The sequence below is a fragment of the Danio rerio genome, chromosome 14, assembly GCF_052040795.2.
Source record: "Danio rerio strain M-AB ecotype USA chromosome 14, GRCz13ab, whole genome shotgun sequence".
Taxonomy (NCBI): domain Eukaryota; kingdom Metazoa; phylum Chordata; class Actinopteri; order Cypriniformes; family Danionidae; genus Danio; species Danio rerio.
The window spans coordinates 10,232,502-10,251,113 of NC_141034.1; the positions used below are offsets into that span (position 1 = coordinate 10,232,502).

Sequence of the window (18,612 nt, forward strand, 5' to 3'; positions counted from 1 at the left end):
GCTCGTGCTGCGTGTTCCTCCACCCTAACCACTCTTGACGGTGAAACAGCCAGGGGGTATGTGGCGATTCCTCAGGTTGAGTGCGCGATGGCGGTAAATCCGCGCGGCGCCTCTTCTTGGCGGGGTCCGCCTCGTCTCCCATCCAAAGCCTGTAAGTTATCTACCTCCCTCGGAGCTAGAGCTTACATAGCTGCGGGCCAGGCTGCTTCCGCCTTGCATGCGATAGCCACCTACCAGCGCTACCAAGCGCAGGCGCTGGCCGAGCTGCACGAGGGTGGGTCCAACCCAGGCTTACGAGCTTCGCACCGCCGCCGACTTAGCTCTTCGGACTACTGAGTCCGCTGCGTGTGCGTTGGGGAGGACGATGTCCACATTAGTGGTCCAGGAGCGCCACCCCTGGCTGATATGCGCAAAGTCGACAAAGTCCGCTTTCTTGACTTCCCCATATCCCCAGCCAGGTTCGGCGACACTGTCTGTGAATTCACCCAGGAATTCAAGGCGGTGAGAGAGCAGTTGGTGGGTGATGTCTTATCGGCTGTCTGTAGCCCGCTCCGCCCGCCGTGCCATTCATACCTGCTCCTCGCCGAAGGCGCCCGCCTACGAGAGCTGCTCCGCCCCCGCACACGCCTCTGGCGAAGCGAGCGCGTCGGGCACCTCGGAAGCAGGCAGCCCCCCTGCCCAGAACGCCGCTAAGTCCGGCAACGGACCGCGAAGCGCCCCTGGGACAGGCCATCTGGAGAAGAGGGAACTTGCTCTTTCCCCGCTGGAGGGCGGGGCCCCATTTTCAACGGCACTTTTTACTGCCATGAAAACATTATGAAAGGGCACTTTTCACTTCCCCAGATGTGACAGCCCGAAATCTGCCAGTCTGGGACGCTATACTTTCTAGCTTGCAGATTCGGTGCGTTTCGCCAGTGGCTCACGAGCGCTGGGAGGACGGTCTCCTTTCTCCCACCCCTCGAGCCTCCCCTCCGGAGCTCGGGTTTGGAGTGAGAGCAAATATCTCACCTCCAGCTTTTCCGTGGGACCCGCGAGCTTCCCGGATCAGCACACCCACTCCGCGCTGCCCCACTGCTGGTACGTCAGCGATTGTAGCGATGAGTCCATTAGCGAGAGCTCTGCCTGCCTGGTTAGCGCGGGCCAGCTCTTCGCGGTGGCTCATACGCACAATCAGACTCGGCTATGCGATTCAGTTCGCGAAACGGCCCCCCAAGTCACGGGTGTGTATTCACCAGGGTCAGCCCTCTGTCCGCCCCTGTCTTGTGAGAGGAGATTGCTGTCCTCCTGGCGAAGGATGCAATCGAGCCGCTCCCTCCAGCCGAGATGGAGAGCGGGTTTTACAGCCCACGCTTCATCGTGCCCAAAAAGAGCGGTGGGTCACGGCCAATCCTAGATCAGCGCGTTTTGAACCGCTGCCTGCACAAGCTGCCGTTCAGAATGCTCACGCAGAAGCGCATCCTCCGGTGCGTTCGTCCTCTGGGTTGGTCTGCAGCATTAGACCTGATGGACGCGTATTTCCATGTCTCCACTCTTCCTCGCCACCGACAGTTCTGCGGTTTGCGTTTGAAGGTCGAGCTTGGCAATACAAAGCCCTCCCCTTCGGGCTCTCTCTGTCTCCGCGGGTCCTCACCAAGCCCGCGGAGGGTGCCTCAGCGCCCCTTCGGCTCGCGGGCATCTGCATACTCAATTTCTTTACGACTGGCTGAATTTTGCCCTCTCTTGATTATGCACAGAGTTGATTATGCACAGAGACAAAGTGCTCTGGCACTTCCACCTGTGGGGGTTTCAGGTCAACCGAGAAAAGAGCAAACTCGCCCCCGTGCAGAGGATCTCTTCTCTCGGGCTGGAGCTGGACTCGGTCACCATGGCAGCGCGCCTCTCCGGAGAGCGCGCTCAGCTGATGCTGTACTGTCTGAGAGAGCTCGACAGTAAAATAGTGGTCCCACTGAAACTATTTCAGAGGCTCCTGGGGCATATGGCATCCGCAGCCGCTTCATGCCGCTCGGATTATTCTATATGAGACCACTTCAGCACTGGCTTCACGATCGAGTCCCCAGACGCGCATGGCACGCGCGCGCACACCGAGTCTCTGTTACTGCGCTGTGTCGCCGCGCCCTCAGCCTTGGAGCGACCCCTCGTTCCTACAGGCCTGGGTGTCTCTAGAACAGGCGTCCAGTCTTGTTGTCGTTTCAGCAGACGCTTCCAACACGGGCTGGGGGGCTGTGCGTTGCGGGCATGCGGCTGCGGACCTGTGGAAAGGTACCCAGTTGCATTGGCATATCGCCTGGAGCTGTTGGCAGTGTTCCTCGCTCTCCACCGTTTTTTTCCGGTGTTGGAGCGGCAACACGTGCTGGTCAGGACGGACAGTACGGCGGCGGTGGCGTATATCAGCCGTATAGGGGGTATGCGCTCTCGCCGCATGTCTCAGCTCGCCCGCCGTCTGCTCCTCTGGAGTCATCCGCAGCTGAAATCGCTGCACGCCATTCATATTCAGGCAAGCTCAACCGTGCAGCCGATGCGCTCTCACGGCAGCCTTGCGTCCTGGAGAATGGAGACTCCACCCCGAGTCTGTTCAGCTGATATGGGCGCGATTCGGGGAAGCCCAGATCGATCTGTTGCTTCCCCCGAGATCGCTCATTGCCAGTTGTTCTTTCCCTGACCGAGTGCTCTCGGCACGGATGCACTGGCTTACAGCTGGCCTCGGGGCACGCGCAATACGCGTTTCCCCCAGTGAGCCTGCTCGCGCAGTTACTGTGCAAGGTCAGGGAGGACGAGGAACAGTTTGCTGGTTGCGCCCCTCTGGCTCAACCGGACCTGGATGTCAGAGCTCTCCCTCGCGATAGCCCTCCCCTGGCAGTCCCTTCGAGAGAGCACCTACTCTCTCAGGGACAGGGCACCACCTGGCACCCTCGCCGATCTTTGAAGAGATTTTTAGACGCGAGGAAGACTTAGGTAACCTCCGATTGCGGTGGCTAATACCGTCACTCGGGCTAGAGCCCCCTCCCCGAGCGCGCCTATGCCCTGACGTGAAGTCTATTCACTGAATGGTGTGTCTCTCGCTGAGAAGACCCCCGTAATTTGCCAGATCAGCGTTGTGCTTTCTTTACGCCGAGAGAAGTTGGAGAGCAGGCTGTCGCCCTCCACACTCAAGGTTACGTGGCTGCCATCTCCGCTCTTATAACGCGGTGGCTGGCAGCACCGTGGGAACGCATAACCTCATCATCCGGTTCCTCAGGGGCGTTAACCCCGCCCCCTCTCATGCCCTCTTAGGATCTCGCCCTCGCTACACAAGCCGCGTCAGATCCCTTCGATCCTCGACTCAGTATTTTTCTGTCCCTGAAGACAGTTCTGCTGGTCGCGTTGATATCGATTAGAGGGTCGGGGACCCGGAGGCATTTTTCGGTCAGTGACTCGTGCCTGTAATTGGGCTGGCTTCTCTCACGTCCTGAGACCCCGCCCGCGATATGTGCCCAAGGTTCCTACCACTCCGTTTTAATATGAGGTAGTGAGCCTGCAAGCGCTGCCCTCGGAGGAGGCAGACCCAGCCCTTCTTATTGTCCAGTTCGCGTTTTGCGTATTATCCGGACCGCACTCAGAGTTTAGATCATCTGAGCAGCTCTTCGTCTGTTATAGCGGTCGGCAGCAGGGAAGTGCCGTACCGAAATAAGTTCCCACTAGATTGTGGATGCCTTTCTTTCACTATCAGAGCCGAGATGAGCCGCGTCCCCCGAGAGCGCGTGCGCACTCCACTCGGAGCTTCGCATCCTCTCGAGCGCGCGCACGCGGCGCCCCTCTAACAGACATCTGTAGAGCTGCGGGCTGGGTAACACCCAACACATTTGCAAGGTTTTACAATCTGCGAGTGGAGCCGGTTTCCTCAAGGGTATTAGGTAACCCTTGGTGATTGAGGAAACAATTCGGTAGGGTGTTGAAACACGCTTGCTGCGCCATTTTCCCTAACACGGAGATACGTGCGCCTTTTTATCTGTCAGTAAAGTTCCCCGTCAGGTGAGCCCTGCAGATTCCTCCGTGGCCCCCAGCACTGACTCAGCGGAGGAGTCACTTGCTGGCCCACTACGTTGTAGGTCTGCCCGCTGGTCAGCCCGCGTTTTGGGTAAAGGTGCCTGCTATGCGTGGTCCCCACTAGGCGATCCCATATGCTTATTCAGCCACGGTTAAGTCCCCCCCCCCTGGGCGGACCCGTGTCTTCCCTCCCCGCTAACCACTCTTTTGCTATGCGTACTCCCCCTTTTTAGGGCTAGTCCATATGTAAATTCTGCCATCTATCCCCCCTTGGGTAACGGATGGCCTCCGCAGCGTCCTCCCTATCGGGATTGCACGCTTCCCAACGTACTGTCGTATTTTCCTAGAATTATCTAGATGCTCACGACTTCCCAAAAAATATATATAAATCCGTAAAACTTCTGTTGAAGTAGGATAAATTAGGGCCAGGGACACGTTGGAGGACCGCGCCCCCCATGATGTGGGTGCGTCACGCTTGCTTCACTATCTCCTCATCGGGGGTGTTGGTAAGGTGCAGTCATTATGGCGCTTTCAATGGGCTCCCAATGCGTGGATTTTACAATCAAATCCACTTATAGTGCTGAAGTTCCCCCCGAAGGGGAACGTTCGAGGTTACCAAAGTAACCCTTCGTTCCCCGAGGAGGGGAACGGAAGCACTATACTCCGTCGCCATAATGACTGTCCCTTAGCTGTTGAAAGTCTCTTCAGCTTAAAAAGGATAGCGTCTGCTGGCGCCAGGTGAGCTTATATACTCAGTTGATTGCTTATGCCGCTCACCTGCGCAGGCTTGCGCTGCCAATTCATTCTTAATTGGCCCGTTCAATACTCTTTCAGACGAGTAGCTTCTGAACCGAACCTCCCAATGCGTGGATTTTACAATCAAATCCACTTATAGTGCTTCCGTTCCCCTCCTCGGGGAACGAAGGGTTACTTTAGTAACCTCGAACGTTACGGGTCATTTGTTTGTGTCGGTTGTCTTCATTTTAATGGTTTGGTGAGGATGCGATGGTGTGCTTTATCTGCCTGATTCCCGCTGAACTGGGTGGGTTGTGAGACGTTTGATTCGAGGGATGCTCTGGGGGCAGGGTTTGCGTGACGCGCTGCGAGCTACTAGTCTGACAGTGGAAACACGGCTATTGACTTCTGATGTGATTTTGTCAGGCCTTGACAGGGACTTTGTCAGTACACAGTTTATTTGGACCAGCTTCTTCTTGCTCTAAATTACAACCTGTACATGTGATATGTAAGGCTTGAAACTTACGCTGCTATTCTGAACCAATAGTCGGAAACAGAAAGCAGTTGAAGGATGGCGTGTTTAAATCCATTATTTATCTGACTCCATTGTAATTAATCTGACTCCATTAAAGTTGTTATCATCATTGATAAAGAGAAAGAATCTCTACGTCTTAAAGCAGGCAAAGTTGTTTATTAAGTTACATGATCAAATATACAGACATTAGAATGAAACAAACTAAGATACTGTATAAAGAAATTAGCTGTAACATCTGCACTGCTGAGCAACAAAGACAGTGAAACTGCCTTTGTTAGCATATGAGGCTACGCACCAGTGTGCGGGAGATGCAGAGTAAAAGCCATTCTCCCCGATCAACAGTTACCTTTCCTTATTATACCCTGTGCAAAGCATTGTCAAACATAAGTGAAAACCAACCCCCAAAACCAGCTGAACGTGAGAACAAAGTTGAAGAGATGAAGTGGGGGAGAAGAACATTAACATACTCTCCTCAGGCCATGACCCAACAATAGTAAATATATTGTAGATTGAAACACAATTAATCGATGTCTCTGTTGATTTCATCACTACAACACTGAAGTCATAAACTGTCAAATGACACCAAACATGACAAAGTTATCTCAAAGAAGAACACGAGCAGATGAATTGTGTATGGTGAAGAGCACATGGTTACTGTAAGCAAATGGCAGAGATGTGTATCGGAGCTGTGAGGAACTCTGCCTCACCAGGAGGACCCATCCCATGCTTGGAATGTCTCAGTAGTCCTTTATTAGCATAGAAGGAAATATATATCATATTTTCTCAGCTTACAGATATAAAAAAAATTTGCCTTTTTGTTCTCTGTAGCATGAAAAATAGGTATTTAGTTGTGTGTGTATTGTTTGCTCGTCACAGCTTGTAGGTCTTAGGTTAACCGGCTAGCAGTTTTCACGATGGACGCAGAAAGCGCTGCGCTATAAAACTTATCAATTTCAATTGCTTAAGCAGTACTTGGAGTTATGATGAAGAGTAGAGGAATACAAATACTGGTGTACAAACTGCAATTTGTTATCAATATGTTCATGATTTGGTCAGTATAATTACAGTTGAAGTCAGAATTATTAACCCAATGATATATTTATTTCCCCAATTTCTGTTTAATGCAAAGATTTTCAACACATTTGTAAACATAACAGTTTTGATAACAAATTTTTTATCTTTGCCACAGTACACAGTGTTTTACTAGATATTTTCAAGAAGCTAGTATTCAGCTTAAAGTGCAATTTAAGGGCTTAACTGGGTTAATTTGGTCAATTAGGCAAGTCATTGCATAAAGATGGTTCGTTCTTAGAACGTTGGGCTAATAATATTGCTCTTAAAATGACTTCAACTGTACATTTACTGTATCATGGCTGCTTGATAAGCCATAATGGGCTGCACTAATAACGACAGACTGGGTCATCAGACCAATCACAGAAGTATAGCAACTAAAAATAAAAAACAATCACATATTATAAGACAATGAATGTTTTTGACTGTGCATAAATGTCAGACTGTTGGAACTCCCAAAATCAATCTATAATAATGGATTGTAATTGGATAATAATTATCCATAATAGAGCCACTTTATTAGTTACACATGTCCAACTGCTTGAAAACGCTAATTTCTAATCAGCCAATCACATGGCAGCAACTCAATGCATTTAGGCATGTAGACATGGTCAAGACGATCTGCTGCAGTTCACACAGAGCATCAGAATGAGGAAGAAAGGTGATTTAAGTGACTTTGAACTGTCACTCCTGTCAGCTAAGGACAGGAAATTGAGGCTACAATTTGCACAGGCTTATCAAAATTTGACAATAGACGATTGGAAAAACGTTGCCTGGTCTGATGAGTCTCAATTTCTCCTGTGACATTTAAATGGTTGGGTCTGAATTTGGCATCAACAACATGAAAGCCTGGATCCATCCTGCCTTGTATCAACGGTTCAGGCTGGTGGTGTAGTGGTGTGGGGGATATTTTCTTTGGCCACTTTGGGCCCATTAGTACCAAATGATCATCATGTCAACGCCACAGCCTACCTGAGCATTGTTGCTGACCATGTCCACCCTATTTGACACACAGTGTACCCATCTTCTGATGGCTACTTCCAGCAGAATAATGCACCATGTCATGAAGTGTGAATAATCTCAGACTGGTTTCTTGAACACGACAATGAGTTCACTGTACTCAAATGGCCTCCTCAGTTACCAGATCTCAATCCAATAGAGGACCTTTGGGATGTTGTGGAACGGAAGATTCGCATCATGGATGTGCAGCCGACAAATCTGCAGTAACTGTTTAATGCTATCATGTCAATACGGACAAAATTTATAAGGAATTTTCCAGTACCTTGTTGAATCTATCCCACGAAGGATTAAGGCAGTTCTGAAGGCGAAAGGGAACCCGGTACTAGTAAGGTGTACCTAATAAAGTGGCCGGTGAGTGTATATTCATATAGAAAACACATATTACTTAAATAATTAATTATTTTATAATTCTGCTACTTTTAGATGTCAATGTGATTCCAACAATATAATTTAAGTTGTGGTGTGGTGATAATCTTAGAGTGTGCTTTTTAAAGAGCCCATATTATGGGTTTTTGAAAATTCCCCTCCATGTAGTGTGTAACACAGCTCTAAGTGAAGTGAAGTATCCAGTTAAGGCTTAAATCTGTTAGTGTACAGTGTTTAAAACGGTTGATTCATCTATAAAAGAGTCGACTCATAGTGCTTCAAACGAGTCGCCTTGATACCGATTCATTAGGTGTTTTGCCATGACGTACGAACGAAACCAAGTTATTCACGTGCACGCGCAAACCCGGGAGATTTCAAACCTGAGGCCCCGCCCTCTGACGCAGAAACTCAGACACACACACAAACACACACCCACAAACACACACACACACACAAACATGCCGGTCGATTGAAGTCACACTGCAGATGGATATATTGAGTCTCTACCCAAACATGAAACCTCAGCATTATAGCCAAGCAGTTGGAAACTTCTGGAAACTTCTGGAAGCTACATGCTACAAAGAATACTTCATCAGCGTTTGTTAAAGGAAGGATCAGTAAAGAGTAACTTATTGATGGACGTCAGGATTTTTCTTCCTCCATTTCTCAAGTGTAAGTACGTGCGATTAAAGTTGCCTCGTTGACTCTAGCTTGCAAATGTATTTAGTTGTGATTTGTTACTTGTAACCGCGTGTACTATATCAGGTTAACTGGCTTTATTCTCTTATCGCGTGCAAAGTCACGTTAAAAACGCGACGCGTGCTGCGTTAACGGAGCTCCGTGGACGAGGAGTAGTGTGTGTGTCTGTGTGCGCGCGCGCTGTCGTCCGGAGGTGTGTGTGTGTGCGCGCGCGCGTTGTCGTCCGGAGCAGGGTTAAGTGTGTGTGTGTTTGTGCAATATGTGTGTGTGTGTGTGTGTCTGTGAAAAGAGCAGAGTGAGAAGCTAGGAGATCTCCTCAACTGCTTTTGGAGTTTTTGCTCAATAAAATAGTTAGTCGTCTGTATTTTCAAGTCCATAGTCTGTATTTACATTGACCCACTGGCAGCTAAACTCCACGCCTACACTATCGAGCGTGTATGAACTGTGATTACTTTTATATTGCTGATTAGCTGTTTGGCATTTCACTCTGACTGAAGGCAGTCGACCAATCGCAACAGACTGTCATTGGTCCAATCAGCGCAGATTAGCTTCGCGCTAAGGAGGGGTTTGGGAACAAATGAATCACTGGACGATTCATACAGGAGTCGCTGGGATAATTAGGTAAAAATAAATGCAGATTATAAGACCATGAAAGTGTTTTTTGACCTTGCATGCATATTAAACTGTTGTTGGAGACCCTTACAACAAAGATATGACCCTATTTCATGTATAATATGGGCTCTTTAAAAACGTTATCATGCTTATATAAATTAAACCTAACATTCGATCACCACATCCAGAGCTGACGCACTAAAGTCTTTCTCCACACACAAATCTGTCAGCATGTTTGAGTTGGCTGAACGATGACTAAGAACTCTAAACAACTTGTTTTGTTTTTTCAGATTTAGAATCTCACGAGTATAACACACATTACAGAGTGTTTTGAGTTTATTGCCATTTCAGCTTCTCTAGATATGTTATGGCAAAACAAACAAACAAACAAACAAACAAACAAATATCACTTTTCTATAAAAAAATAAATGTTATAACAATAAAATATACAAAAACAGCAATTGATAATACATAAAATTAGTTTTTAAAGATTTTGACTTGACAAAAATTCGACCATTATTCAAAGACTTTTTTTATTCAAAGTTGTCTGATAATATTACAAACAGGGCAGTTTAACTTCAAAAGCAAAACTTTTTTAACAGAACTGCACCTGAAGAGATGCAGTATAGATTCTGAACAGAATGCAGCTTTATTTAAGCGTGTTAATAAATCGGAATAACTATAGATCACGACTGTAAGCTTATCGCCTACAGTACTTACAAGATAAAGCTGTTCTGTTTTTCTTACTAAAAGATGTTGCAGCTGTACAGTGGAAGAACTGAAACTCACCAACAGAGGCGGGCATCTCCCCCCACTGCAGCACTGTCTCCTTGGTGATGCGGCCATAGGTGTCAATATAGACGCCCTCGTCCTCGTAACACAGCAACAGCTCCATCCCACTGCTGCTGGGGAGGATGATGATGGCATGAGGCCGAATCAAACCTTGGATCTGAAACACACAGAGACTGTTATAAGAACAACAACAGCAACTGGCTTCATAAATGGAAATTGACCACCAGCCAATGTCAGCATTTCTATTACTTTATTAATGGATTTGAGAATTAAAAAAAAAAAAATTTAAGTGAAATGTAACATCAGTAGCAAGATTTCGGCAAAAAACTGACACTTTTTTTTAGATACAAATGCATCAGAGTAGTATATTAAAATGTTTTGTTAGTTTTTTTAAAGAGAGGAGTAGATAAGACAAAAATGGAAAAGCAAATAGTGTGAATTGGAAGAACAAACACTTGTCTGAAGTTATACTGTTATATTATTCTGACTGTTATATAAGGCTGAAATAATAAAGGGGTGGTCCACTATGATATTATATTTTAATCAACATCTCTGAATGTAATACGCTCAAGGTTTAATGCAAAGGGAGACATTGGGTTTTGCAGTTAGATTAGCAAAGCCTACAGCGAATGAAGTCTGTGGACTACAAAAAAATACATCCGGGTCAATGAGATCACAAGGGCTTTAGGTTACGGGCATACACCCCGTGCAGCAATGTTAGCTTCTGTTTTTTGTATTTGGGCTTCCAAAGGACACGACACAAAGAGAGAAGTGCTTACAGTTCAATTTTTGTTATGTTCCAGAGAATTATAAAAAATATATAGCTAGCACTTGACAAAGGACAGCTTCAAGAATCTCTTAAAGTTCAGTGCCGGATTTGGCTAAAACTTCTCCAACAGACGAAGCTGTGGATTGTGAGCCACAACCTGTAAGTATTATTATATGTTAAAATTGATCTGCTACAGGCACTACAGTTTCTAGTGGTAATGGTATGTTGTACAATTTACAATGGCACCAATAACAGTTTAGCAACAAATTCATATTCATCAGTCAAACTGCTGTAAACAGCCACAATATTCAGCAGCGAGTGCAGTGTCTCTCTATGTGGCCGCTTTCCGTGCCTTCTACATTTCAAATAAAAAAACTCACAATAGATATGTGAACGTTTCATGTTACTTACACATGCTTATTCCGAATATATGTAAAAGACACGTGTCAGATTTTATTTTAGAGACTGTTCATCAGGCACGTGCACACATAGGGCTCAACCTGTGCAGTGCACATGCCCTTTTTAGTCCTGGACAGAAAGTGCCCCCACGACACACACCCCCCCCTCCCCCCGCACACTTTACAGGACACGCATGACAACACTGCTGATCAGAACGCGCGCGACAACAGCGCTGATCAGAACGCGCGTGACAACACCGCTGTTCAGTACGCGTGACAACAACAACAACAACAACAACAACAGACTTCAACTTCACTTCCCCGTCTGGCAAAGAGGTGGTAATGTCTGCTACAACTGCACCAAAACTGGTGAGGTATGCTGCCTGAATTCTGGTCCTGGAGGTAAAAGGTTAAGCCCATAATTTTCTCTGTTTCAGCATGGTTTCCATCCCTACTGTCTCCACCATGTTGCTCTCCATATCCACTAGCTCCATCTTGGTTTTCCGTCTTTGTTATTGGCTATTTACCACCTTTAGTGGTCTTCTGCTTTGTCTTGGTTTCATGCTTCACAAATTCTCCAATATTCTTCAGGTCATTATTTTTGATGACAACAATTTGCCGTGTAGGCAGCGCGGTGGCACAGTGGGTAGCGCTGTCTCCTTTGCAGCAAGGTCGGTGGTTTGAGCCTCGGCTGGGTCAGTTGGCATTTCTGTGTGGAGTTTGCATGTTCTCCTCGTGTTTGCGTGAGTTTCCTCCAGGGGCTCCGGTTTCCCCCACAAGTCCAAAGACATGCACAATAGGTGAATTGGGTAGGCTAAACTGTTCGTAGTGTGTGTGAATGAGTGTGTATGGGTGCTTCCCAGTGATGGTTTGCAGCTGGAAGGGCATCTGATGTGTAAAACATATGCCGAATAAGTTGGCGGTTCATTCCACTGTGGCGACCTCTGATTAATAAAGGGACTAAGTCAAAAAGAAAATAAATAAATGAATGAATTTGCAGTGTGACAGCTACAATACTAGGGTGTTGGTTGCGAATGTGTTGCTAAATTAATTTTTTTCTGCAATACCATGCTAAGGTTTTGTTTTATTTGTATTTGTTTTATTTATTTGTTTGGATTTTTGCCAAAATCTTGGTCAATTTCATGTCAACAACTCCTTTAGAAATATCACTAGGAAAATCATGCAATACTTATTTTACCCACCATCTGCAAAATTATGCAAAATTAAGTTGCTTTTTAGAGAGGTTTTATTGAAGTTACTGTCCACCCTAAGCCACAATAATTTATTTTCAGGTCTCTGGATACAGAAAATACTTAATTTCTTTAACCCAGATCATTGGCTGCAATGTGACAATAACAAACCAGAGAATTTAAAACATCATTCAAGTTAAATGCAATACATATTAGTATTCATTCATTTTCCTGTCGGCTTAGTCCCTTTATTAATCTGGGGTTGCCACAGCGGAATGAACCGCCAACTTATCCAGCAAGTTTTTACGCAGCGGATGACCTTCCAGCCGCAACCCATCTCTGGGAAACATCAACACACACATTGACACACACACTCATACACTATGGACAATTTAGCATACCCAATTCACCTGTACCACGTCTTTGGACTGTGGGGGAAACCGGAGCACCCGGAGGAAACCCACGCGAAGGCAGGGAGAACATGCAAACTCAACACAGAAACGGCAACTGAGCCAAGGTTCGAACCAGCGACCCAGCGACTTTCTTGCTGTGAGGCGACAACACTACCTACTGCGCCACTGCCTCGCCCACATATTAGTATGACAGATTAATAAAAAATACTAAGAGCTGCCCTACTTGTTAACTGTAATGCATTTGACATTATGAAGATTCATTCATTATCACAAACTAAAAAGATGTCAATCGACTGACCATGTTAAAATCCAACACTTCTAAATCATTTTAAAGTTATGCCATACCTTTTGTCTTAGCAAATAAGAAAATTTTTACCACTTCTTACAAGCAAGTTCATCACATAAAAAAGTAGAATTGATATTCTCAATCATTGTATTTACATGCGTTTCATTAACACAATCACACACCTCCCACAGTACTTGCCTGACTCAAAAATACATTCACACACACTGTGCTGCCATCCCTCTGTAGAGCCACCACAATCCTGAGCATCAACACGGGCATCCAGAGCCGCAGAGCGATCTTAATCCTCTGCCGCGGGATTCTCATGAGCGCCAGCCACGCAAAAACACCACCGCAAACAAGAAGGATTGTGTTTCCAAGTGGGAGAGGAAGATTTACACCACGCAAAGAGCAGCTTGAGCGCAGAAAGAGTTTGCTTGAAACTTATGAGTGAAATACAACGAAAAGGAAGGAAAAAAAGGAGTGCGAGTGAGAATGTGAAAGAATGAACAAGAGTGAGAGTAAGCATGAACAATAGTATGGGAGGGAATGGATGAGAAGACGTTCTTATGGAAAGCTACATGATCTAGTGCCGCCCAGCCTCCAGTTCTGTTTCATACCGCTAGTTCACTCTAATTTTATCCACAGCCTGTTATTAGAAGAAAAAAAGCTGTCAGATAACAGGTCATCTCAATGGGCTTTTGCTTTGGGACCGTAGCGAAGGCTGCAGAGGTATTTTTGGATGAGAGATCAGTTTGGAGAAACTAGCACACACACACACACACACGCGCACAGATGTGAGGGTGAACTGGTCTTCGAGTATGTGGGACAGCACGCTGGATTGTGGGCTGGCAGTAGGAGGCGGCGGCACAGCCGTGGGTGAACATTACAGTCATCACTCTTCTTCTCTGGAAAGGATACGCTGCTGTGTGGGTGTGTGGGGACGTTAGGAATGGAGTGAAATGCAGCTCTATATCATCGTTTTTCTCACATTATTTATGTAGCTGTGCATATTATTTACACAATGTCTACATTTTAGAGTTTTAATGAAAAACTATGCATGGAATTTTTTTTTTTTATTGAAGGATGGATCTCACAGTATACTGTATGCTTATGCAGGCTTCACACACATTTTGACTACAAAAATTCTAGGACTTTCAAGTTAATTTTCATGACCTAATGTTTCATGTAATGTCTACGTATAAGTGGTAAATCATAAAAAAAACTATGAATGTTTGAATTCATTACAGGATATCATAAAACACGCAACAATCTCGTTACTTTCAATTTATTGTTATATCTATGTAAAATAGATGATGCTTACACAGCACTAATGATGTAAGACCATGTTTTTGGCCGAGAAAAGAAGTAAAAATAACTAACCTCCATTCCAGTATACAGATATTTGTCAAACTAACTTTAGTTAATAGTTTGTTAAGCTAGTAATAGTAGGTAAAACTACTACTATTGTAAAGCTGCGATCACACTGCATTTATCGCTCCATAGACTTCCATTCATAGGCATGCGAATGTGACAGACCAGAAACATAAACACGTGCGACAAGTTTCACATTTCACTTGGAAAATTCCAAAGTTGAAGCTTGGTGAATTCTTACCTGCGAAATCGCACTACGTGATTGTGTTAGACTAGAAGATCATTTAAAATAAGAAATTTAAAATATGGAGCAATCGCTCACGTTTATTAATGTCTAATGATATTGTTATACTCCACACCTTTTCGCAGCACCGTACGACAGAATTTCGCAAGCACAAGCTCTAGCGTGACCGCAGCTTAAGTTGCTTGGACAAAAACGTCTGCTAAATGATTAATGTTAATGTAATTTCTATGATTTTTCCAAAACCTTGTGGGTTTTTCTGTTTTTCCGAAAAATGTTCCTGGCCTGGAAAAGGCCATGTCAAAATTCCATGACCTTTCCAGGTTTTACATGATCGTATGAACCCTGTTGTCACATTTCACCACAAACATCTAAATTATTTTGATTGACTATTTTGTAGGGTATCTGCAGGTTTGCTAAATTTAGGACTTTTTAATACCACACCGAATGAAATTTAAGACCCACTAAATAGTATAAATTTTATAGTAGATTATTTGCTAAAAAAAGCACACAACTCAAGTAACTAATTACCATCCCCAGTCCATCTAGTTTTATTGTGTTCCGCCTACTTTGTTCTGGGTGACAAATATAAATAGATTTTAAAACAAAAATAAAATTTTCTTTGTAGGGTCGGTTTGATTGCATTTTTAACCCTTATGTGCTGTTGGGGATGTTTTCATTTACTCTGAGGTGATTTTGAGTCTTAATTTGCCCATAACTTTTTTTCTGAAATCATTCAGCTAGTAGAATGATTTTGATGACAAGTCTTATTTGGACATATATTTCGGGAAAATGCTCGGGGAAAAAAAACACCTCAACAATAAACTTGAGCAAACTTACTAACCTTTTGTTATGTTCGGGATGAGAACATCCACTGAATTAAATTGCTGTAAAAATGCATCAGATAATGTATTTTTTTTTTCAATTTCTTTTGTATAAATCTGTTAATTAACCTCATTCCAGATCAAAACAACTAAATTGCTTAGAAAATTACAAGATATTTACTCTTTAATTGCCAAATTTATAAATGATGTCACTGATTTGATGTAAAAGAACACACAAAATGTCGTATTTTTCAATATAAAAAGTAATTGTTGACTGGATTTAAAAAAAAAAAAAACTTTTAATCACAGTCTTGGACATGTGAAACAACATTGCTTTGATGGCTTGTTTTTGGTTGATTTTCATTGTTTTCATTTGTGGCTCTTGCAATTACATATGAACTCCCTCTGGACTTGTGTAACCCTGATTTACCAAATTGAATTGATGCACTCAATAGCACTTTTAATAATTTAGTTTTTGTATAGTTGCAGAGCAGTGCATGATGGGTTACTCACATGACTGGGTAGGTAAAGATCAAATGGAGTCCCTGAGTCCACATCGATAGCATGGAAACCGTTGTGAGACCCATAGATGACCTTTAACCTCTGTCCATTCTCCACCGTCAGGTCCACGGAGAGGGGCTTCTGAGGCAGAGAGCTGAAGGACTGACCAAACATAAAGAACAATTTACTCAACTGCTGAGTATAAACAAACTGAACACACAATGATTACAAAAAATATGCTTTTTATTTATAATTTTACCCTCCTTGAGTTTTTTCTTTAACACATTACAGTAAAATGATTTTCCTTTCTGAAAATTGTGTTCTTATTCAAATATTTCCCAAGTGCTGTTTATTTCAGAGCAAGAACATATTTTTACAGTATTTTTTATTATACTTTCTTCTTTTTTTCTAGTTTGGCTTGAATAAAAGCCATTTAATTTTTTTAACATAGATTTTAAGGTTAATATTATTATAAGATTTAGTTTTTTTGATTGGCTAAGGAACAAATCACTGTTATTGTGTAGTGACTTGCTTAACCTAAATAACCTAGTTAAGCCTTCAAATTGCACTTTAAGCTAAATACTTGCAAAATAACTAGGTTACCTAAATTACTATTAGTCAAGCATGTACTAATATGTACTGTCATCATGGCAAAGACAAAATAATTAAGTTATTAAAAATGGCTGTTTAAAATGCATTGAAAAAATCTTTTCCTCACTAATATTTGAAAAATAGGGAAACTAAAACTAATAATTTCACAGGAGGTTTAATAATTTGGCCTTCAATTGTGTGGTTTACCTTCAGGTCTAACACAAGTGTGTTACTAATTTTGTAAATCCTTACAAAACAAGCCTCATTTTGTAACCCAACTTACATTAAAACATTTTCCAGAAATATGCAGTTAATTTGTGATGTGTGAACAGAACTGCAAATTGAGATGTTTGTTGTCATGTCAGATATCCTAAAACATTTCTCAGCACTCAAACAAATTTCAAGCCCAAACTGTTTGACACCAAACTTTCAAAAGAATCCAGCAGATACAAGTAACATTGTAATTAGTAATGTTTTCTATTTACATTTGTTCCCATAAAAGTGTTATAAATACAAATGGTTGAAGATCACGTCAGAACTAGAGTTAGTCTCTAAGGACAGCCGTGAAGTAGGACACGTACTCAAAAATGACCCATTTCTAAAAACACCCCGGTTGCATTATCTATCTTTATGCGATCCTATTCTTTTTCAAATGAAAGAATCTGTATATGTAGACAGAAGTTAATTCTAAAATATAAAGTTGGATAGGTAAAACCCTAACTGCATCCCTTAAAAGCACTAGAAATAAAGTACTATAAATCTCAGAAACCTGATTAAGGTTATATTTTTCAACTCAGGATCAATCATTGTGAAACTGCAAAAGTGTACTCATACATTCATTTTACTGCAATATCCAGATGAAATAAACACTAGAGGCAGTAAATCACTAACAACTTTTATCCTTTTCCCACAAAATATGATTATGAGCTATATTAATAAAGGGTTCTTTACGCAATGTTCTTTTTGACCTCAAAACACTTTTACCACATTTGTTAAGCAATAAATTTAGTGGTAATCACATGAACAGCGACCAGCTCTATATCTAGGGTTTACTAAAGCAATAAAAAACAAATAAACAAAAAAAATATATGAATAATTAAATATAAAAAATAAATATACATAAAATTTAAAATAAATATAAATAAGAAAAAAATAAATAAGATAAATAAATATTAATTAATTTATATGAATATCTATCTATTTATATATCTATCTATCTATCTATCTATCTATCTATCTGTCTATCTATATATATATATATATATATATATATATATATATATATATATATATATATATATATATATAATATGAAGTATATGTAAATGAATTATGGACAAGCAAAATTGTGCATTAGGGAAATCAGAATGATACATATAATTTATTTATTTATTTGTATTCATATAAATTAATTAATTTATATGTATTGTATTTATCTTTTCTTATTTATATTTGAATAATAATATATATGTGATAATATATGAATAAAATAAATAAATACACAATAAACGTAAATAAATAAATAATAATAAATAAAATTAAAACAATCACTCCCATTTTTATTCCCACATCTGTAATAGAAAATAAAACAAATAACAAAATATAAATAAATATGAATAAAAAAATATATAAATTGGAATAAAATAAATAAATACGATGAATATAAATAAACAAATAAATAAATGTCAATCATTCTCATTTCCCTAACGCACAATTAAGCTGGTCTAAATTTGGAATCCATTATTCATCAAATCCTACAAAAATCAGTGTTGAGACATAAATCTGCATAGCCAACTACTGATAAAAATATTCCCATACTGCATACATGCTTTACAATTTCAATTATGTATCACTCTTTTAATATCATTTGCTCTCTTTTTGACTCAAAATATGGCCCAGAATTGTCCTCTGCAGCCTTTGTGAGATTTGTTCGGTTAATCAATATTCCTAAAATTATCATCATCTCCATTATAATGCGAGACTTACTTTGAAAGCCATGAACTTGTGATATGGCTTTGGAGCCCAAGCGTAGACCTCCACAGCATTCCTCAAAGCGATGACCAGGAACTTGATTTTTTCATAGCGAACTGCAATCATCAGCAAGTTATAACGAAAAGAAATCAGAATTCAAAAGGAACACACTACCTCTATTGTGATCGCATGAGACATTTAGCA

General features: G+C 42.3%; 1 protein-coding gene and 1 long non-coding RNA gene across 6 annotated transcripts in view; one reads left to right on the forward strand and one right to left on the reverse strand.

The window, feature by feature from the left end:
* si:zfos-2326c3.2 overlaps positions 1-18,612 on the reverse strand; it is a 121,095-nt gene that overhangs the window by 11,470 nt on the left and 91,013 nt on the right. For 4 of the 5 annotated variants that reach the window (XM_087281046.1, XM_087281045.1, XM_087281044.1 and 1 more), the window contains 3 exons: positions 18,424-18,524; positions 15,859-16,008; positions 9,851-10,010 (listed from right to left, as the gene is read on the reverse strand). In XM_087281046.1, coding sequence (XP_087137172.1) covers positions 9,851-10,010; positions 15,859-16,008; positions 18,424-18,524 — 411 coding nt within the window. Of the gene's footprint in view, positions 1-6,955; positions 7,869-9,189; positions 10,011-15,858; positions 16,009-18,423; positions 18,525-18,612 lie in introns of those variants that run through there. The other variant, XR_015507034.1, reaches the window with a different exon arrangement.
* The window catches only part of LOC147840770 (uncharacterized), an 821,899-nt gene that overhangs the window by 5,837 nt on the left and 797,450 nt on the right, over positions 1-18,612 (forward strand). The window lies entirely within an intron of this gene.